General features: G+C 45.3%; 1 protein-coding gene across 1 annotated transcript in view; it reads left to right on the forward strand.

Annotated features, from left to right (window-relative positions):
* adgrl1a (adhesion G protein-coupled receptor L1a) overlaps window positions 1–23,137 on the forward strand; it is a gene marked incomplete at its 5' end in the record, with an annotated part of 105,459 nt that overhangs the window by 39,573 nt on the left and 42,749 nt on the right. The window contains 5 exon segments of the mRNA XM_083780474.1: window positions 4,328–4,431; window positions 5,355–5,540; window positions 7,244–7,282; window positions 10,006–10,186; window positions 10,346–10,468. Coding sequence (XP_083636600.1) covers window positions 4,328–4,431; window positions 5,355–5,540; window positions 7,244–7,282; window positions 10,006–10,186; window positions 10,346–10,468 — 633 coding nt within the window.

Here is a 23,137-nt window from a genome sequence, read left to right on the forward strand (position 1 = left end):
GACCTATGGAACGGCCTCCCCATGGACCTGAGAGTGGACCTATGGAACGGCCTCCCCATGGACCTGAGAGTGGACCTATGGAACGGCCTCCCCATGGACCTGAGAGTGGACCTATGGAACGGCCTCCCCATGGACCTGAGAGTGGACCTATGGAACGGCCTCCCCATGGACCTGAGAGTGGACCTATGGAACAGCCTCCCCATGGACCTGAGAGTGGACCTATGGAACGGCCTCCCCATGGACCTGAGAGTGGACCTATGGAACGGCCTCCTCATGGACCTGAGAGTGGACCTATGGAACAGCCTCCCCATGGACCTGAGAGTGGACCTATGGAACGGCCTCCCCATGGGACCTGAGAGTGGACCTATGGAACGGCCTCCCCATGGACCTGAGAGTGGACCTATGGAACGGCCTCCCCATGGACCTGAGAGTGGACCTATGGAACAGCCTCCCCATGGACCTGAGAGTGGACCTATGGAACGGCCTCCCCATGGACCTGAGAGTGGACCTATGGAACGGCCTCCCCATGGACCTGAGAGTGGACCTATGAACAGCCTCCCCATGGACCTGAGAGTGGACCTATGGAACGGCCTCCCCATGGACCTGAGAGTGGACCTATGGAACGGCCTCCCATGGACCTGAGAGTGGACCTATGAACAGCCTCCCCATGGACCTGAGAGTGGACCTATGGAACGGCCTCCCATGGACCTGAGAGTGGACCTATGGAACGGCCTCCCCATGGACCTGAGAGTGGACCTATGGAACAGCCTCCCCATGGACCTGAGAGTGGACCTATGGAACGGCCTCCCCATGGACCTGAGAGTGGACCTATGGAACGGCCTCCCCATGGACCTGAGAGTGGACCTATGGAACGGCTCCCCATGGACCTGAGAGTGCCGCAGACTGTGGAATGTTTTAAAACAGGCCTGAAAACCTTCCTGTTTCGGAAGGCCTTTTTGTGCTGAACTGTCGCTTTGCACTGTTTTGCACTGTTTTTGTTAACCCTGTTTTTAACCTTTTATGATAGACCATATGTTTTTAACCTTGTAGCACTCTGAGATTCCTTGTGAATGAAAAGTGCAATATAAATAAAATTCATTATTATTATTATTATTTTTAAAACCAAACTGTGTTCATCTGAGAGGCTGCTTGGAACTCCACAGTCCACACCACGCCTTGCTCTGCGTGGGCTTCCTTGCACCGCTGTCATCTCCACTCCTTTGTCCAGTTTCCCTTTCATGTTTTTAGTTTTCCCTCTCCCTCTCTCTCTCACACACACACACACACACACACACACACACACACACACAGTCACACACACACACACACACACACACACACACACACACACACACACACACACGCCCGCACATGCACACGCACACGCACGCACCTGGCATCATACTCGCCCTCTCTCTGCCTCTGTCCCCTTGTCATGAGTTGGCAGGTGGTTGTGTTGTGTTCAGTGGTGGTTGTGTTCAGGTGGTTGTGTTGTGTTCAGTGGTGTGTTCAGGTGGTTGTGTTGTGTTCAGTGGTGGCAACTAAGTAACTACAGTATAAGCACATTTACTCAATTTACCATTTTGAGGTATTATGTACTTTACTATTTCCAATACATTTACATTACTTTGATCGAAATAATGTACTTTTACTACACTGCATTTATTTGACCGATTTAGTTGCTAGTTATTTTGTAGATTTGGATTATTATTACAAAACATTAACCACTTCCATTTGAAAATAGATATTAGGAGCTTGTCAAATCTGCTATTGCCAAATTACTTTTACTAGTCCTTACCCATTCTGAATATATGAACATCAAATGATGTTCAGTGTGGGTAATCTATCTCATAATTTAGCGATCGCTCGCCCGCTGTAAAATAGACAGCGGGCGAAAAACAACTGAAGTTACGCGGAAAAGTGTGTCCCAGTATTAACCTGTGTCCATCCCAACATGCATTTCACTGGTGACCCGGAAGCCATCCCAACAAGGAAGTACTCCTAAATTATTAGATATAGATAGATAGACTGCATAATGAGTACTTTCTACATTTGGTACTTTAAGTACATTTTGATACCAACACTTTTGTACTCAAGTGCAGGTGAGTACTTTTCCCCTATACACTGCCAGGAGGTGTGTGTGTGTGTGTGTGTGTGTGTGTGTGTGTGTGTGTGGTACGTGGTTGCTGCAGTGAAACGCTGCATGGAGGAACACTGGTGTGATCGCCTGCATCGTGTCCTCTCTCTGAACCCTCTTAACTAAACACAACAAAACCCTCCCTGGGAATGGAGGGGGGGGGGGGGGGGGGTCCTCCCTGAGGTGTTTTCCATGCCTGATGAGTATGTCTTTGGTCTGCGTGTGTGGGTGTGTGTGTGTGTGTGTGTGTGTGCGTGTGTGTGTGTGTGCGACCGTGTGTGCGTGCGTGCGTGTGTGCGTGTATATATAACACATGCACAGTATGTGGCCAGCTCCACGTGTGTGCATTTTGGCTGCTTTCAAAAGCACGCATCTCATTGCCAACAGTGTAATCGTCCTCCTCCTCCTCTTCCTCATCTTCCTCCGCCTCCTCCAGCTATTCCGGGTCTTGCCCTCCCCCCTTCACCACCGTCCCCCCCCCACCGAACCCATATTACACATTATTGAAATTATTTTTGTATATTGTATGCTTTATTTTCAGATAATACAGTTGTAGAGAAAGGATTAGGGAGGACAGATATTGATATGAACTCCTGACTTGGAGTTGGATATGAACTCCCGACTCCTCACGACTCACAAGGAGTGGGTGGGGGGGGGGGGGGGGGGGCATACTGGGGAGAGAGTATGTTACACACACACTCCGTCCGTCCGTGTGTGTGTGTGTGTGTGTGTGTGTGTGTGTGTGTGTGTGTGTGTGTGTGTGTGTGTGTGTGTGTGTGTGTGTGTGTGTGTGTGTGTGTGTGTGTGTGTGTGTGTGTGTGTGTGTGTGTGTGTGTGTGCGTGCGTCCGCCCCTCCGTCTGTGAACAGCTAATCTCCAGCACCGTTAACCCGGTCGGTGCCAAATTTTGCACACACACTCCCTGGATGCCAACGATGAACCTCTGCCCCAAATTTTCATAACATATATAGCGCCACCAGGAGGCCGACTTTTGTAAAATATATTTTTTTAATATTACTCCTGCTGATTTTGTCAAAAAATCCCACAAATTGGTACACAGTATCTCTATAGTCATGTGTTCAAGACGGATCTGTCTGATATTTCATATTCCATCCTAATTAGCTAACATTGGCTCTCAAGTTTGCAGGATTGGCCCGTTTTGAACAAAAAGCCTCAAATCATGAACGCACCGTGCAATTTACGTGAAATCTTTCACAGACTTTCCTACTAGGCTGAGGAATATATATTTCACATTGGCCTGTTATAGCGCCACCAACAGGTGGAACTGCAGCCTCACTCGCTATCTTCTGCCGTAGTCTGAAAACCCACCTTTTCAGACTCCATCATGGCCCGTAGCACTTGCCCTAGCCTAGCCCCTTAGATAGCACTTTATGTAGACTTAGATAGTGTTACAGACTTATAGCATGTTAAGTAGACAGCACTATAATTGCTTTTTATGTAGTCATACGGTAGTGTACGGTTATGTATATGGTATTGTATAGTAGCCTATAGTATATTATATATGTTTATACATAAATGTTTCATTAGAATAATAAATGCCACCCTTTTCACATTGGCCTATTAACGCCACCAGGAGGCTGCAACCTGACCTGCCCTGGTGGAGACCTGTGCCCAGAAGGGCACTTTATCTAGTTTATCTTCTCCAATGCTGCCCTGTGCATCATATGAACTTCCATTCCTCTCGTCTTCTCATCTTTTGCATAACAACGTCCTGATTCTGGGGCACACGTCTTAATAGGCAAAAAAACAGGGTTTGTGTAGAAGTAAAAAAAAAATAAGACTGGGACCAAGTAGGCCTATATATAGACCCCTGGGAACCCCGGCCGGTCAACCAACTCATGTGGTTAAAACAATATATAATTAATTCTAGCATGACAGCGTGTTGCGAGTTTGAATCCCGTTCCCGACGATGTTTATCCACCACCCCTCTCTCCCCATTTCAGTCTTCAAATCTATCAATAAAGGCATAAAAAAAAGCCCCAAAAATATATAATTTCTAGAAATAATGAAAGAAATAAACATCTTTTTCCCCTTCTCTCGTTCTCACTCCTCTAGCGTATTTCTCATAATTGCAGACACCTATAACGCTTATTATCTCTCACTTAACTGTCTCTCTCTCTCTCTCTCTCTCTCTCTCTCTCTCTCTCTCTCTCTCTCTCTGTTCCTCCAGGCATCGCCTCGTTCCAGTGCCTGGCGGAGGCGGTCATGTGGAACCCGCGGGGTCCTGACCTGAGCAACTGCACTTCCCCCTGGGTCAGCCAGGTGGCGCAGAAGGTGAGACCCCGGTCAGGCATCGGCGTCCCCCGGCCGCGGCGGCTCCGTCCCCGTCCTGCTGCCCTCGCCGCCCCCGCGCCGTCCTCCTCCTCCGCTCCGCGCGCGACACATTAGCATAGCGCTATAATACCTCCAAGGCTGGCCTGATTAAAACACTGACTGGCCCCTTTCATTTGAAAGTATTAATTTTAATGCTTAATTAAATCTCTACTTTGACTAATACCCTGTAATTACCGCGAGGTCAAATTGTTTTAAAAAGTCATGATTACCCGTGACTTATAGAGCTCCCCGCCGTTCACATTCACTGCAATATGTGTAATCACGTACTGTAGTCTGTACTGCACTTGCTGTATGTGGAAAAAACCTACATTTGGTGGGGGTTCTTTGGGGGGGAGGGGGGTCTTTTTCAGTAGTGTGAGTGTCACTATCGTACAGTGAAATACAGTATATAACCTATGCATTAGGGCAGAAGTTCATTTTCAGAGCACTGGACCCCTCTGGCCTCAAAAGTTCAACTGAAGTACCCCCTAGGATTTATACAGTTTTGCTCAATAGGAAGTTTCTTTTCATTGCATTTTTGAAAGGCAGACTAAGCTGTTACTCTCAGTTTCACATTTGCAGTGCAGTTCTGAAACCCAAGATGTAGGAGGGTCCGCCCCAAAAAAGCGGTTAAAACAACGGAGGCGCGCCATCTAAAGCGGACTTGAGCCAGAGGCACCGCCGAGCAAGCCGCTATAGGCAAGGCCCGAGATAGTGCCATTTGAGTTAATGGACAGAATCGTAACGCATATCCCCCCTAGTCAATGTTCCGTATTTCTGTGTGTGAGTGTGTGTGTGTGTGTGTGTGTGTGTGTGTGTGTGTGTGTGTGTGTGTGTGTGTGTGTGTGTGTGTGTGTGTGTGCGCGTGTGCGCGTGTGTACCAGATAAAGAGTGGCGAGAACGCGGCCAACATAGCCGGTGAGCTGGTGAACCACACGAAGGGTCGCATCCACGCCGGGGACGTCAGCTCGTCAGTGCGTCTGATGGAACAGCTGCTGGACATCCTGGACGCCCAGCTGCAGGCGCTCCGGCCGGGCAACAAGGAGTCTGCTGCACGCAACTACAACAAGGTGACACACACACACCGGGGAAGTCCTATGATTACACTAGGAGGACGATTATTGTTTTATACGTGTACAGAAAGTGTTAAAATTACGTTTTTATGTGGCCACATCCACCAATTAATTAAGTATACCTGGTTTTCATTTTTGCACCAGCCACCTGAACTTAAAGGGACACTTCACCCTTTTTGCAAAAACATATTTGTTAATGACGTTTAGAAGCTTTAGATCACTTTCCTGGGGGTCTTTATGTGTGTAATCTGTGGTTTTAGATATTTTAGATTGTAGCAGTGAGCCTGGTGTCTCTGATGTCATGGACACTGGGCTCACTTCCTTCCTGGACTACATGTTGTCTCAGTAAGACAGCTCTCCCCCTATCCACAAGGAGGAGCAGTGCACCAAAGAATTATGGGAATTGTAGTCCAGGAAGGTAGTGAGACCAGTGTCCATGACATCAGAGACAACAGGCTCACTGCTACAATCTAAAATAACTAAAACCACATATTACACACATAAATACCCCCAGGAAAGTGATCTAAAGCTTCTAAACGTCATTAACATATATATTTTTTGCAAAAAGGGTGAAGTGTCCCTTTAAGCCTCGCCCACAGCTGTGTGTTGTATGATAGTGACTGAGTTTAGTGGTGTATTTCGAATGGGCCTTATAAGTCAAAGGCTTTGCTATCAGGCAGAAAGCAAAAATACACAGGGAAGACATATTTGAATATTATAACCACACCTGGGGGTCTATTAGAACTAACTAATAACTAACTAACTAAATAACTCCATAGACATAATACAAAACAGAAAAAGTTACATTTTCAATACTTTTACTTCTACTCCACTACATCTAAATAAACTAAATATTGCATTTTTACTCCATTACAATTATTTGAAGACGTTTAGTTACTGGTTATTTTGTAGAGGAGCAATTTTATTACCAAACCATACGTATTAGCCACTTCAGCCCTAGTATATACTGTATACATACAGCTATTGCTATTTGAAAATAGCCAATCTACAAGCTCACAACGCGTCCCATCAAGGCGCATACATGGGAGATTCTTTATGCATTTTGAAAACTTCTGAAAATGTGACATTGTGCATAATGAATAGGTTTTACTGTTGGTACTTTAAGTACATTTTAAAGGTTTTATGACATTCATTTTCATTTATTTTTCTTTTTTCTTTTAGGTTTTATGACCTCAATTACACCCAAAAAACCTGAACTTTGAACATTCAGTGGATTTTCTGTGGTCTGAAGTTTTCTTTGGGGTTTTTTGGGCCTTTTGAGCTACAATGAAAACAGGCAACACAGTGAAACAGTGACATCTGCTGGCAAATCCCATTGACATATATGGGATTTGCAGTAAGTGATGTCACTTACTGCCGGCAAATCAGAGCACCTGTTTGAGCCAGAAAACCCCAGATCACAGAAAATCTACTGAATGTTAAAAGTTCATGTTTTTTGGGTGCAATTGAGATTAGAAAACCTAAAAAAAATAAGAACAAATGTCACAATCCCTTTAATGAACGGTTTTGGAGATACGAGGTTTCCACCCGACAACGACGATATGCATCCACATGTTTTAAAAGTAATGTCCTGAGTGAGTGTAAAATTACACCCTCTATAGCTGCACACATGTCCTGTACAAGGGCAGGTGGCGTTTGTTTAAACTCCCAGTTTTGAGGCTTTGTTTTCTCCCTCCCAGCTACAGAAGCGCGAGCGGACCTGTCGGGCCTACATCCAGGTACCTTTCCTCTTTTATCTGCCTACTTTACATGCACCGTGGAGTACGACTCTGCTCCGTGACTTTAGAATATCGCCGTGACGATAAATCCTTGGACAGACTGCGGGGTTTGTGGAATGTGATTCCTTTAGCCTGCGGCACGGTGCTTTGTGCTTCACATTATGATTTATATAGCCGCGGCGCTATCATGTTGGGCGTGTGTTTATAGTATTTCTAGTTTGTGCTGAAGAGCGCCGTGGAAGAGGGCTTTCGCTATCACTCGTGGCGAGCGGCATGCGTTGTATTTAAATGTTGGTGTGGTATTTCCCAAGGCGACGAGAATGCTTTGTAATTTCTTTCTGTGTGACTCTTGGTGTACATATCTGTGAGATATGGGTCGGGCTAATGCTTGTGGAAATCATCCCTCTGTGACATAATCTTAGCATTGTTCCTTTGCCAGTGGAACCCTACTGTACAAACATTGGTACTATATTGTAGTAGTTTTATTGTGTGGCTCTAATAATGTACAATATCTCTGGCCTGGAGAAAATTTACTGTAATTTGATGATAGCATGAAAGGCGACCACGGTTCATGTTACTATAGCTGCTTTTCCTCCCATATTTGTGCAATATCGTTGCTTCTGAGAAAGCTGTAATCTAATAGTCATGGAAAGACCATGTGTACAGTAGGCTATGCTTCACAGCAATGATGAAATGCGGCATTCTGCAGCACAGAAAGTCGTCTTTGTCTGTTGCAGCATATTGGAATACGATGCCTATAATCATCTGATCTCACTGGTGCCTGATGAATGTTAAGACTGCTGTGTAGTATGTAACCGGACCATTATCTTCTGTCATTGGCTGTGGTGTACCTCAGTATCAAAGCATCGACGACAGGAACAGAACTAAAAAAACGGGAGGTCGCTTTCTCTGTTCGGTCGAACATTGTAATTCTCAATTCATTTTGTGACTTGCAACGCTCTTTATTCTGCACCGCGTAGTCAATCCTTCATTTTGAGAGGCCCGAGCAGGAGAATTACATGATTCATCAAGCAGGCTACTCCAATAAATTGGATAGCCGATAAAGCCATCAAAATTGCCATTAAATGAATTGTAAGTGTGAAATAGAACGGTAATATGGCTGACATAGCACAGTAATAAATGTAGTGCAGGGGGAGTATAGTGAGTTTTCTAGGAAATAACAGTGAAATTGTTAGTTACTTTATTATAACCGTGGTTGCATGGGTCTCCGCCATGTTGGCTTGTGGTGGAAACACATACTGTACATAGATAGCCCTGAATGACCATAATAGGTCTGTAACTCTGAGAGAGTACAAATGGAACCAACCATTTGTTTCTCAGAGTTATGATGGTCCTTGCACTTAAAACACTAGTGCTAGGGGGCACGGTGGCACAGTTGGTAGTGCTGTCGCCTCACAGCTAGAAGGTCCTGGGTTCGATTCCCGCTGGGGACGCTGTCGGCACTGGCGGCGTGTTCCCTCCTCCGCGTCATCAGTGCCCATACCCGAGGCGGGGGTTGGCGAAAGGGCCTTTCTGTGTGGAGTTTGCATGTTCTCCCCATGTCCCCTAGGGTAGATACCCTCACAAAAACATGCCGTAATCCTGGTCTCTAAAACTACCTCCCCCTGGCCAGCCGGGGCGCCTGATGGAGGGGAAAGGAACTGGTCGGAATAACGTGTCCCTTCCACGCGCTACGTCCGGCCGGGGAAATTCCCCTCTGTCAGGTGAAAAGAAGCAGCTTGGACTCCTCATGCATAGAAGGAGGCATGAGGTCAGTCCGCTGCCCCCCCAGGTTGGCAGAGGAAGTGTAGCGCCCAGGATTACATTAGATAATTGGCACTGGGTGAAAAGAAAACTGGGTTACAAAATTGTGGGATAAAAATGTAAGAGTAAAAAAAAACACTAGTGCTAGAGGACTCATAATGTGTCACTGTGTCATAGTAAGTCAGCGTCATACGTATTCTGAAGAAAACCTGGAGACTTGACATTCAGTAATTGGGTATTATGATCAAAATAATAACATTATAATGGTTGCGTAAAGCGGAAAATCAAATCAAATGTCGGTCACTCCAGCATGGCGGTGTTGTGTAGACAAATAAATGATTTGTCTATTAGCAGAGTTCAACCATATTTAGACCATATTTAGAGACCTCCATTTAACCCATTCTGACCGGGCACCCATTTTGGTGTCAGCATCATGTTCAAGCTCGTATCGCGCCACCGAGTGGCGCGATACGAGCTTGTAGGTCTGCTATTTTTGAAAAATCGAAGAGCGACTGACATTTTTAGAATCTGATCTCAGGTCAGAATGGGTTCGTCAGACCAGCGTGTGTCCAGTGGAAACCTCGTATGAATCTGATCTCAGGTCAGAATGGGTTAAGTTACAGTAGGTGAAGTCCACAAGATGTTCACATATCTTCGGCATGTCACCCGTTTCACCGCAACACCGCCATGCTGGAGTGACCAAGTGTGAGTGAGCGAGTGGGCTGAGATTTGGGGTATTGTTGCCATGGAAATACAGTCTTTAGCTTGTCTTTAGCCTGGTTAACCACTCCCCCTTGAAAACATTTCATTCCGAAAGGAATGAAATGTTTTCAAGGGGGAGTGGTTAACCAGTGGTTAACCAGTGGTTAACCACTGGTTAACCAGGCTACCAAGTCTTTTCCTGCACGCGGACATGCACGTCTGTCTAACCCTGGCTCCCTTGGTGGTGTGTCATGCAGGCGGTGGTGCAGACGGTGGACAACCTGCTGCGTCCCGAGGCTTTGGAGTCGTGGCAGGACATGAACACCACGGAGCAGGCTCACACCGCCACCATGCTGCTGGACGTGCTGGAGAAAGGAGCCTTCCTGCTGGCCAACAACATGTACGGGAACCGCTTCTCCGACAGAGCGCCCAACATCGGTGAGAAGAGCCTGTCGTTGGTCGAACGTACAGTATAAGCTGGTGCCCAATCACTGCAGGGTCACGGACACAATTTTATGGGTCACGACACAACAAAAATATATATATTTAATGCTTGTTGACTCATTGTTTTTGGGGGGCGGCTCTCTCCCTTGCCAGACCTGGAGGTGCACGTGCTGAACACAGAGATGGACCTCCAGGACCTGTCCTTCCCGCAGAACTACGCCAGCGACAGCACCATCCAGCTCTCTGCCTCCACCATCAAACAGTACAGCCGCAATGGTCAGCATCACCCCCCAAACCCCAAACCCCAACCCCCCTCTAACCCTAATAACGGACATTTCCCTGGAGAGAGCGCACCACTCCCTCGTGTCCCCCCCCCCCCCTCATTAGCATTTTCATGCAAGCTTAAAACAATCTGCATGCAGTTGACTAAGTTATTGGTTGATAATAATGGGCTAATCAGATTAACAAAAGCGCTGAGACAATTTCTTTTCCTGATGGTTTCTTAACCCATTCTGAACGGGGACCCATTTTGGTGTTAGCATCATGTTATGCTTTAGCTATTGAAAAATAGCAGATCTACAAGCTCATAGCGCGCCACCGAGTGGCGCGCTACGAGCTTGTAGGTCTGCTATTTTTGAAAAATCGAAGAACGACTGACATTTTTAGAATCTGATCTCAGGTCCACCCTCCATCCTACCTACCCCACCCCATCCTCGTCTTCTATCATGCACTCCTCCTCCTCCCCTGCCCCCTTTCCCCTGTTTTCTGTCTCTGTGCGGCTCTGCACTGGGGAACGAGATTAGAATGATTGAAACAAACGCACATGAAATATTCATATGGAATAATAAGAGATCTGTGAATGCTTGAGGGATGAATGTTCCATTGCCCTCCGCATTAAATCTCGCTCTCTTCCACCAGTCAAAATGAAACGCTCCTTACCATCATTCTAACCTCCACTAACTCCCTCTCTCCGTCTCCCTCCTTCTCGCCCTGTCACTTTCTCACTCTCTATCTCTGTCTCTCTGTCTCTCTGTCTCTCTGTCTCTCTCTCTCTCTCTCTCTCTCCCTCTCTCTCTATGTCTCTCTCTCTCTCTCATTCTCTCTCTCTCTCTCTCTCTCTCCCTCTCCCTCTCTCTCTCTCTCTCTCTCTCTCTCTCTCTCTCTCTGTCATTACCATATTATGCCCCCATTTCTCTGTTCTGACTCTTTTTTCTCATCTTTCCTCCCCCGTCCCTCTGTCTGTGTCTCTTTTCACGTAATATCCATATTTATTTATTTTTCCCAACCTGCTTCCTGTCTCTCTCCATCTCTCTCTATCCGTGTCTGTCTGTCTCTCTGTCTCTCTGTCTCTGTCTCTGTCTCTGTCTCTGTCTCTGTCTCTGTCTCTCTGTCTCTCTGTCTCTCTGTCTCTCTCTCTCTCTCTCTCTCTCTCTCTCTCTCTCTCTCTCTCTCTCTCTCTCTCTCTCTCTCTCTCTCTCTCTCTCTCTCTCTCTCTCTCTCCCTCCAGGCCAAGTGAAGGTGGTCTTCGTCCTCTACAAGAACCTGGGCTCCTTCCTGTCCACCGAGAACGCCACGGTCAAGATGGAGCTGGAGGCCGGCGGGGGGCCGGGCCAGGGCGGGGGGCGTGGCCTGGCGGTCAACTCCCACGTCATCGCCGCCTCCATCAACAAGGAGTCCAGCAGGGTGTTCCTCACCGAGCCAGTGGTGTTCACGCTCAGACACCTACAGGTGTGTTTATTTGAACCCTCCCAACCCACCACGCCAGAACGTGAAATAAGCATAGAAGACGCGCCGGAAGTGATGTAGTGTTGTATCTGTAGTGCAAGCATAGAGTATTAAAAGGATAGAGACTGATCTGGCGCGAAGCTCCGCCCCCTCCGCTATTCATGTCAGTGGATGTTGCTCAGTGGCGTTTTGAAGCACCCGGAGGGACCGTCTTATTTCCGCCTTTTTGGGCGCATTTCCGCATTGGACCTCCACATTTTGGTGGTCCAATGCGGAAGTGCAACCGAGCGCTCAATGCTAAAGCCCAGATGCTGCACGGGGTTTCCTCGTCATGAATCCACGGGTCCGCCTGCAGTCCTTCCTCTTACCACTAGGGCCCAGCGCTTCAACGTTGGAGTGCCTCACTGGCCCCTTGAGTGTAAGGGACGGGCGATGGTTCCCAGAGCAGCGATGATGATCAGCGCGGCTCGGATTAACGTTTTAATAGGCTATAAACATGGCATTTTATGCCATTCTGAGCACGTTTACTGCGGACTATCATGTAGGCTGTTTCTACACTGAGAGGCCTATGGATGCTAGCGGCGGAAGCTAACAAAAAGGTATATATATTTTTTTTATGAAATCTCGTAATCTCAAGGTTGGCACAGTAGGATACAATAGCTATTCACGAGATGATCTCGTTATGGAACAGATCCGGTTAATGTGGTGGAAGGTGTTCACACTTATACATCTGCAGCTCTGGTCCATAGCTCTAATGCCTTAATGTGGTGGAAGGTGTTCACACTCATACATCTGCAGCTCTGGTCCATAGCTCTAATGCCTTTGCATTCAAGCTATGCTACTCTCGACATCCTGCACTCGCATGAAATGCAGACCAGCCTCTCGACTGTAGCGGGAAAAAAAGGTTTTCGCTGCTCACCAATACAAAGACGGCTTGTGTGTGTAGAAAGCTTACTTTCCGTGGTGGACGCACTGAGCCCCCCCACCACACATATAACATGCACTTTTTGACCAGAAAAGGATTTTCTTTGGAAGTGTCACGGGGCAGCCCGTGCCCTATACACATACCCTGATGGAGAACAATGCTTATACCTAAATTACACAGTTGCATCCCTAACTTTGCCGGCCGGCTTGGCAGACTGTGTTCACAGTGAATTGTAAAAGAGAACAAATATTGTCACAGCATTATGTTTGGTGTCATTTGTGTTTAATTATGATTGTTTGGCACCTGGCTCTGCTGCAGTACTGGTGATCCTCTTGACTGAGTGGAGGAAGGTACCAAGTGCTATAGAGCAGGAGGGGTGTCTGTCTGGGTTACAAGAGCCCTTGTGTTATGTTTTCTATTTAGCTTGATGTTGTGGTGCATCGCCGCGCATGTAATGTATTTAAATTGGTTTAGTAAACCTATAGGTAATTGTGTAAGTTAACTCATGGGGCCGTAGTTAGCCAGATGTTGAGTTAAATGTGTTACCAATTACAGAACTGTTCCTTGGTTTTGTCTTGCCTAGTATAAAAGGGAGGCTGCAGGGGCAGTGTGTCAGTTCAGTTGGGCTTGGGGCAACCAGAAGGTAACACCCAGGGAGAGCTGCTAGGGGGGCCCTTGATGGAAGGGTTTTAGCCTGATGGAGTTTCTCAAGTTCTGGGTTTGGTTTCCTAATTTTCTGTCTTTTGTAAGTTTTGTAAGTCTTCAGTGTTTCTTTTGTTTGTTAGACCCGGTGTTCTACTGAAAATACAACCAGGGGAAATATAACACCCTAAGAGGTATTGCTGGAGTCTGTCACATTTTGGAGCCTTGGCCACTCGGCCAACTTTTTCTTCACTTCACTTTTTTTTCCTTTTCTCTCTTTTATAGCCTGCCTAATAAAAATACCTGATGATCATGTTTTAGGGTGGGGAGAAAAAAAATCAGATATGAGGCATTCTTTCTGAATCGGAATATATTCTCATTTGATATCAATGAAAATGCGCGAAAAAGACGTCATATAGCAACCCGTCGGTTGGATCAGTTATACATGACGTTCCCACACGTTGTACGGTCTAAATGGGTTAACAATGGTGTGTCATCATCATCATCCTCGCCGTGTGTTTCCCCTCCTCCTCCTCCCCCCCCATGCAGCTGGAGAACCACTACAGTCCAAACTGCTCGTTCTGGAACTACTCGGAGCGCTCCATGACGGGCGCGTGGTCGTCTCAGGGCTGCCGCCTGCTGGACACCAACGGAACACACACCACCTGCTCCTGCAGCCACCTCACCAACTTCGCCGTGCTCATGGCTCACCACCAACCCGACGTGAGTGACCCGCACAGCCACACCTATACTCTGGTTCTCAGTGCTCATGGCTCACCACCAACCCGACGTGAGTGACCCGCACAGCCACACCTATACTCTGGTTCTCAGTGCTCATGGCTCACCACCAACCCGACGTGAGTGACCCGCACAGCCACACCTATACTCTGGTTCTGTGCTCATGGCTCACCACCAACCCGACGTGAGTGACCCGCAGCCACACCTATACTCTGGTTCTCAGTGCTGGAGGAGATGCTCACATTTTGGGCTTATTTTTTTTTAAACCCATTCTGACCTGAGATCAGATTCATACGAGGTTTCCGCTGGACACACACTGGTCTGATTAAACCCATTCTGACCTGAGATCAGATTCATACGAGGTTTCCGCCGGACACACACTGGTCCGATTAACCCATTCTGACCTGAGATCAGATTCATACGAGGTTTCCGCTGGACACACACTGGTCTGATTAAACCCATTCTGACCTGAGATCAGATTCTAAAAAAATGTCAGTCATTCTTCGATTTTTCAAAAATAGCAGACCTACAAGCTCGTATCGCGCCACTCGGTGGCGCGATATGAGCTTGTAGATCTGCTATTTTTCAATAGCTAAAGCATAACATAATGCTAACACCAGAATGGGTTAATACATTTTATTCAAAGAGTATGACATCATGCAAGTTTCATAGAAAGAAAATACAACTCTTTGTTTTTTTGACATTTTCTCCCACAACTCCTTTCCCAATCCTCCCCACCCACCCACCATCTTAACCCCACGAGGCCAGACATACAAACAACACACAGGTATAAAACCAATAGGTTGAGTACATAACTAAGATACACACAAGATATATACAGGTATAAAACCAATAGGTTGAGTACATAACTAAGATACACACAAGATATATACAGGTATAAAACCAATAGGTTGAGTAAGATAAGATACATACTAAGATACAAAGAAAGGATTTTGGGCTTAATTAACCCATTAACCCTAGAACACTAAACTTAAAGGTATATTCAGTGATTTCACTAAAAAAACCGTAGGTTTCGTTTTTGGCTGTGGGACCCAGCCTTTCGTCCAATCAGGATAGAGAGTCAAAAACGAAACCTAAGGTTTTTTGACCCCCAGGGGTTAACTGGGGACATGGGGAGGAACTCCTTATATGGCCAGCACACTCTATAGTAGGGAGGATTATCACAAAACAAAAAAATAAGTGATATTTGAATTAAGTGAAATCACTGAATATACCTTTAACTTTTGTCAAACCATCTCTAAACTCACGTATTTTACTCGTATTCCATACAAAATATTTCTCATCAAAAAGTACAGCAATTCATGGATTTCTGTATCTGTCTCTCTGTGTCCCTTTATTCCTATATGGAGTTCTGTGTCAGGCATGCCCAAATATGGAGTGTTGTGATGTCAGGCATGCCCAAATATGGAGTGTTGTGATGTCAGAACAGGCCAGCTCCATATATGGACTTAAACACAGTGTTACTCCAGTGTATAACACAGTGTTACTCCAGTGTATATACGGTATAGGCTTTTAATTGTATTTACTGAGCCGTCAGATCCGTTGAATAGTAATTTGTTTGTGAAAGACGGACACAACTAATGACATGAGCAAAATGATACTTATCAATTGATCCATACTATATCTTTTAATAGGGTATTAATAATAAAATGCTGCTGCTACTGTACAGTATATTGAATTTCCCCCTCTGGGGGTCAATAAAGGTGTACGTTATTTTATCTAATAATTGTCTTGGAATATATTATCTGAATCCTTTCACTGCTATGAAAAAAAAAAAACATAAATTAGAAAGCAGACTGACTGAGTGTCTAACTATTTAATTAATTTGTAATATGTATTTCCATTTTTCTCAATGATGGTCAATTACTCCAGCATTTCAAAGTTAATGAGCTGTGGTCTGACCTGAATGGTTAACCACGATGGGAGCGTAGATAGAAATGTACAATGCAATGCACATTAACTGGAGACAAAACTTGTTTTACTCTTACTATCTACAGTACAAGACTACAGTACATACAGCATTATAGTATTTTGGTACTGGTGTCCTGTATCATAACTACATGTCTGGCATTTTAACAGAATTTGTGGATATACCTCATGCCTCAATAGAACGTGCATACTGCTAGCTAGAAACAATAGGATGGAATGAGCAGCAGCAGACAGTCAGTGCAGTATCTCAGTGTACTTTGGGCACAGGTAATGAGCAGCAGCAGACAGTCAGTGCAGTATCTCAGTGTACTTTGGGCACAGGTAATGAGCAGCAGCAGACAGTCAGTGCAGTATCTCAGTGTACTTTGGGCACAGGTAACGAGCAGCAGCAGACAGTCAGTCCAGTATCTCAGTGTACTTTGGGCACAGGTAATGAGCAGCAGCAGACAGTCAGTGCAGTATCTCAGTGTACTTTGGGCACAGGTAATGAGCAGCAGCAGACAGTCAGTCCAGTATCTCAGTGTACTTTGGGCACAGGTAATGAGCAGCAGCAGACAGTCAGTGCAGTATCTCAGTGTACTTTGGGCACCGGTAATGAGCAGCAGCAGACAGTCAGTCCAGTATCTCAGTGTACTTTGGGCACAGGTAACGAGCAGCAGCAGACAGTCAGTGCAGTATCTCAGTGTACTTTGGGCACCGGTAATGAGCAGCAGCAGACAGTCAGTCCAGTATCTCAGTGTACTTTGGGCACCGGTAATGAGCAGCAGCAGACAGTCAGTGCAGTATCTCAGTGTACTTTGGGCACAGGTAATGAGCAGCAGCAGACAGTCAGTCCAGTATCTCAGTGTACTTTGGGCACAGGTAATGAGCAGCAGCAGACAGTCAGTGCAGTATCTCAGTGTACTTTGGGCACAGGTAATGAGCAGCAGCAGACAGTCAGTGCAGTATCTCAGTGTACTTTGGGCACAGGTAATGAGCAGCAGCAGACAGTCAGTGCAGTATCTCAGTGTACTTTGGGCACAGGTAATGAGCAGCAGCAGACAGTCAGTGCAGTATCTCAGTGTACTTTGGGCACAGGTAATGAGCAGCAGCAGACAGTCAGTGCAGTATCTCAGTGTACTTTGGGCACAGGTAATGAGCAGCAGCAGACAGTCAGTGCAGTATCTCAGTGTACTTTGGGCACAGGTAATGAGCAGCAGCAGACAGTCAGTGCAGTATCTCAGTGTACTTTGGGCACAGGTAATGAGCAGCAGCAGACAGTCAGTGCAGTATCTCAGGTCACATTCTCACCTAATACTTCGGTAGACTCAGATCCGTATGGGCGGGGAAAGGGAATTCTTGCATATTTAATTGGCTGCGGTTTGCCTTCACACTGTCATTCGCAGCAATTGGAAACGCAGCAGGGGGGACCTTTATCAATGTGTTCCGTTCATAAACTATAGCCTACACAGTGAAATCTATGGTGATAAAATTACACTCATAACGTGCATGTGTCGTGCCGTCTGGGACCCCCCCCCCCCTCTCTCTCTCTACGCACGCAGCCGCCACACACTGTTCTTTTGGGCATGGAGGCACAGCGCTGCATGAGCGCACTGATATAACTCCCCAGTCCCACACAGTGACAGCACTCCATGTTTACGGCACGCACAGACAGACAGACAGACAGAATATTATGTAGGCTATAATACACTGCAGTGTTTTTATGGGCTTATGGATCAGGGCTTCAGTCTCCTTATTCGACCACGTCTATCCACAGTAACGGGACATCTTTGCGCTGCGTAAAATATGCCTTAACCGTCTCCAACTGTGTTCAGCTCCTCACCCGCCACATTATGTTTGCTTCATTTCCTTTATTTACTGCGGATTGCATTCACACCTGCACCGAATCGTAGTCAAGTGCGATTCGAAGCGAAGCGAAACCCACGTTTTTTGGCGGAGTAAAATGCGGTTATTTAGCAGGATTCGTTTTAATCGCAGCAAAGCTCTCTGGTATGAATGCGACCTCAGTGTACTTTGGGCACAGGTAATGAGCAGCAGCAGACAGTCAGTGCAGTATCTCAGTGTACTTTGGGCACAGGTAATGAGCAGCAGCAGACAGTCAGTGCAGTATCTCAGTGTACTTTGGGCACAGGTAATGAGCAGCAGCAGACAGTCAGTGCAGTATCTCAGTGTACTTTGGGCACAGGTAATGAGCAGCAGCAGACAGTCAGTGTAGTATCTCAGTGTACTTTGGGCACAGGTAATGAGCAGCAGCAGACAGTCAGTGCAGTATCTCAGTGTACTTTGGGCACAGGTAATGAGCAGCAGCAGACAGTCAGTGCAGTATCTCAGTGTACTTTGGGCACAGGTAATGAGCAGCAGCAGACAGTCAGTGTAGTATCTCAGTGTACTTTGGGCACAGGTAATGAGCAGCAGCAGACAGTCAGTGCAGTATCTCAGTGTACTTTGGGCACAGGTAATGAGCAGCAGCAGACAGTCAGTGCAGTATCTCAGTGTACTTTGGGCACAGGTAACGAGCAGCAGCAGACAGTCAGTGCAGTATCTCAGTGTACTTTGGGCACAGGTAATGAGCAGCAGCAGACAGTCAGTGCAGTATCTCAGTGTACTTTGGGCACAGGTAATGAGCAGCAGCAGACAGTCAGTGCAGTATCTCAGTGTACTTTGGGCACAGGTAATGAGCAGCAGCAGACAGTCAGTGTAGTATCTCAGTGTACTTTGGGCACAGGTAATGAGCAGCAGCAGACAGTCAGTGCAGTATCTCAGTGTACTTTGGGCACAGGTAATGAGCAGCAGCAGACAGTCAGTGCAGTATCTCAGTGTACTTTGGGCACAGGTAATGAGCAGCAGCAGACAGTCAGTGTAGTATCTCAGTGTACTTTGGGCACAGGTAATGAGCAGCAGCAGACAGTCAGTGCAGTATCTCAGTGTACTTTGGGCACAGGTAATGAGCAGCAGCAGACAGTCAGTGCAGTATCTCAGTGTACTTTGGGCACAGGTAACGAGCAGCAGCAGACAGTCAGTGCAGTATCTCAGTGTACTTTGGGCACAGGTAATGAGCAGCAGCAGACAGTCAGTGCAGTGTCTCAGTGTACTTTGGGCACAGGTAATGAGCAGCAGCAGACAGTCAGTGCAGTATCTCAGTGTACTTTGGGCACAGGTAATGAGCAGCAGCAGACAGTCAGTGCAGTATCTCAGTGTACTTTGGGCACAGGTAATGAGCAGCAGCAGACAGTCAGTGCAGTATCTCAGTGTACTTTGGGCACAGGTAATGAGCAGCAGCAGACAGTCAGTGCAGTGTCTCAGTGTACTTTGGGCACAGGTAATGAGCAGCAGCAGACAGTCAGTGCAGTATCTCAGTGTACTTTGGGCACAGGTAATGAGCAGCAGCAGACAGTCAGTGCAGTATCTCAGTGTACTTTGGGCACAGGTAATGAGCAGCAGCAGACAGTCAGTGCAGTATCTCAGTGTACTTTGGGCACAGGTAATGAGCAGCAGCAGACAGTCAGTGCAGTATCTCAGTGTACTTTGGGCACAGGTAATGAGCAGCAGCAGACAGTCAGTGCAGTATCTCAGTGTACTTTGGGCACAGGTAACGCAAGCCCTGCAAGCACGTACATGGCTGTAACTGTGCAACTTGGAACTTCTGATGAGAACAATATGGGCAAATCATTGTGCGCCCCAAGCTGGAAACATTGTGACACTTGTGACCTACAGTATCAGTAACTTTAGATAACCTTCATCTATTAATTGTATAGCACATTATATTATATTGATACATTTACATCCTCTGGTCATGTTGACAAGAGGTATTGCATGAAGCTATATGGGGAAGCTGTCCTCTGTCCAAACAGCTAGGCTTTCCATTACAGCTGTGGTTCCCAAAGTGGGATCCTGGGACCTCCCAGGGGTCCTTGAGAGAGTTCCAGGGGGTCCCCAGCTAAATGATAATTAGGAACCAAATGGACCCTTATGGGTCTGTAACTCAGAGAGTTACAAAATTTGTGTGTACAATATTTGTAAGCTCTCAGAGTTAAATGAACATTGATTTTACAATATTAATTGGCGTCCCAGAGATATAAATGCCATTAAATGGGGGTCGGTATAGACTAATATGCATGTCAAACTGGGGGTCCTTAATATAAAAAGAACCACCGCTCATCCGCACACTCAGATCTGCACACAATCAATGTGTTTATTTAGCAAGCTTTCGGTCTAATGACCTTCTTCAGGCATGATCAAAAAGTGACATAGGACAGAATATATGTTCATCACTTGATTGGATGATTGATCACACCTATGTCAAAACATTTCAATTAGAATGATAGCTCATGGGAGTTGTAGTTCTCAGTGAACTACAAGGCACCCAAAGACACTTAAGGGCTCCATTTTCGTCACCGCTAAACCCCTTATCCCTAAACTTCTTTGCCTTTTTTTTTTTTTTTTTACTATTTTGCTAAACATTTTTGAATAGTTAAAATAGCCAGTCTACAAGCTCACAAAGTGTCAATGTAAATTGGCTAGTTGAACTATTAAAAATTGTTTTTCAAAATCGTAATAAAAGGCAAAGAAGTTGCCTTTAAGATAAGGGGTTTAGCGGTCCATTTAGACAAGAGAAAACATCACGAGGAAAAATATTATTACAAACGAACTACGAAAAGATGAAAACTACCCCGTAGCCTGTCACTTTAATAATCACTCACATCCTATCTCCTCCCTTAGGTTCCAGGGAATTGAGCAGATTACTCTTCAGAGAGGGGGTGATGTCTACAGAAGGTTATGCCAGAGAGAGCTCTATTGGAACCACACTTTAGAAAGTTTACAACCCTTAGGTCTCAATGAAGATTTCGATATGAGTGTTGTTCTATAAACAGATGACAAAAGATTATACATTTGCTCTTTGCTTTATGATGGCTATGTGCCTGATGTTTGCATTTGTGACCCACCGTGAATGAGAGACTGCCATTGGATTTTTTTTAATTTTCGTTTTTTCATGTCATTTGAAAGCAGGGAATCATAGCTTCAGATTGACATATTGGTTGTTCAGTTCGACCCACTAGTTTTGGACATTATGGCTTATAAAGTAACGTCTTGCAGAAAACAGCGAGTTGAGGAAACAGGCTTCAAAGGTTCACTTCTGTGGTCTCTAACATTACACCTAGCTACATGTTCAAGCATTTATTTCATATTTACATATTTTCAGCTCTGACACTTATTTCAGACATGCTCTAGTATGTGACGAGTCTGCCTGTGCTATTAACTCATTAAAAAGAAAAGTTGGAATTTGCGCGATGGCAGGCTCTCAGTCAAATCTGGTCACATTAATTTTGATTGCATTTATTATCTTTAGTTTTTTAGTTTTTAGTTTACTTCATTTGTAATTAATTGTATAATATTTCTTCCTTGTGATGTTTTCTCTTGTAGTTCACTGAGAACTACAACTCCCATGAGCTATCATTCTAATTGACTTGTTTTGACATAGGTGTGATCAATCATCCAATCAAGTGATGAACATTTATTCTGTCCTATGTCACTTTTTGATCATGCCTGAAGAAGGTCAGTAGACCGAAAGCTTGCTAAATAAATACATTGATTGTTGTGCAGATCTGAGTGTGCAGAGCTTCCCTTTATTTGTATTTTTTTGTATTTTTCTAAACTGGGGGTCCTTGAAATTAAACGGGTTAAAAAATCACTGCTAGAAACCGTAAAAATCTCTTATGACCGGGGTCCCCTGGCATATCTTTTCAAATGGGGGTCCGCAGGCTAATTAGTGTCAATTTGGGGGTCCTTGACATGAGAAGGTTTGGAAACCAAAACCACTGCATTACAGCTGAAATGTTGGTGCCATGCACGGCCACGGGGGAGCCATGCAAGCTCTGCAGTGTGTTGCATCATGATGCATTTCTGATCATTTTCACCTTTAATGATATGCATAAAATAGGGATCCAAGGCCAGGGTGAAAGTGGTTAAAATGCAGCCCTGTGTCATTGCAGACGAGATGCATTCCTGTGAATGGTAATATTTATTCACACTCATCCGCACAAAAACGTGTACATTAGGGCTGCAACTAATGATTATTTTCATAATCTATTCATCTGCCAATTATTACGATTAATCGATTAATCGGATTATGACACTTATTTTTTTATTTATCACCTTAAAAATATATTTTAGGTTATTTTAGACAGGTTCTAACTAACAAAAAATATAATTCATTCAAAATTTCAATTTGATTAGCTGCTGATTAGGCTGCTATTCAAATAAGACAAACCTAAATTAAAATTAATTAAAGCAACTCATGGTGTCTTTAGGCTTATTCTGACTGCATACATTTGATTAAAGAATAGCTACACATGAGTCAGTCTAGCAGGAACAGTACTCTTCTGAACTCAAATAGGTAATTTAAAAATAAATATTCAAGCCATATGTTTGTTCTTGATATTATAATCGTTATGTGTCATATTTTGCTTTGCAGTCGCCTACTGTAACTATCATCAGATTGTAAGGGAAGAGAGATGGATCACTCCTCTTTAGTTTAGTTACACTTAACACTGGAAACCTATGTTAAGTGCATGGAAATCACCTAGGATAAATTGCAAAAAACTCTAGTGATTAGTTGCCGATTCGATTAATCGAGTACTAAATTAGTTGACAACTAATTGAATAATCGATTTGATTACGATTAATCGATGAATCGTTGCAGCCCTAGTGTACATGCACCCACACTCAAAACACGCACACGTGCACAGGCGCACACATCACACACATACCCCGTGTCTTGCTATTTGTGTTGAAGTATCGCTCTCTCTTCCCGACACTCTGCGAGGTGCGGCGCTCACACACTCCTGCTACTCCCGCTGACATTCACTTGAATCTGAATGTCATGTTATTTTTCCAACACTCTTGTCTCTTGTCTCCGCACTTTAGCGCTCCTGCCATATATTTACAAATATTAAGTGAAGCAATCT

This window comes from Protomyctophum parallelum (assembly GCF_964188405.1).
Source record: "Protomyctophum parallelum genome assembly, chromosome: 13".
NCBI classification, from domain to species: Eukaryota; Metazoa; Chordata; class Actinopteri; order Myctophiformes; family Myctophidae; genus Protomyctophum; species Protomyctophum parallelum.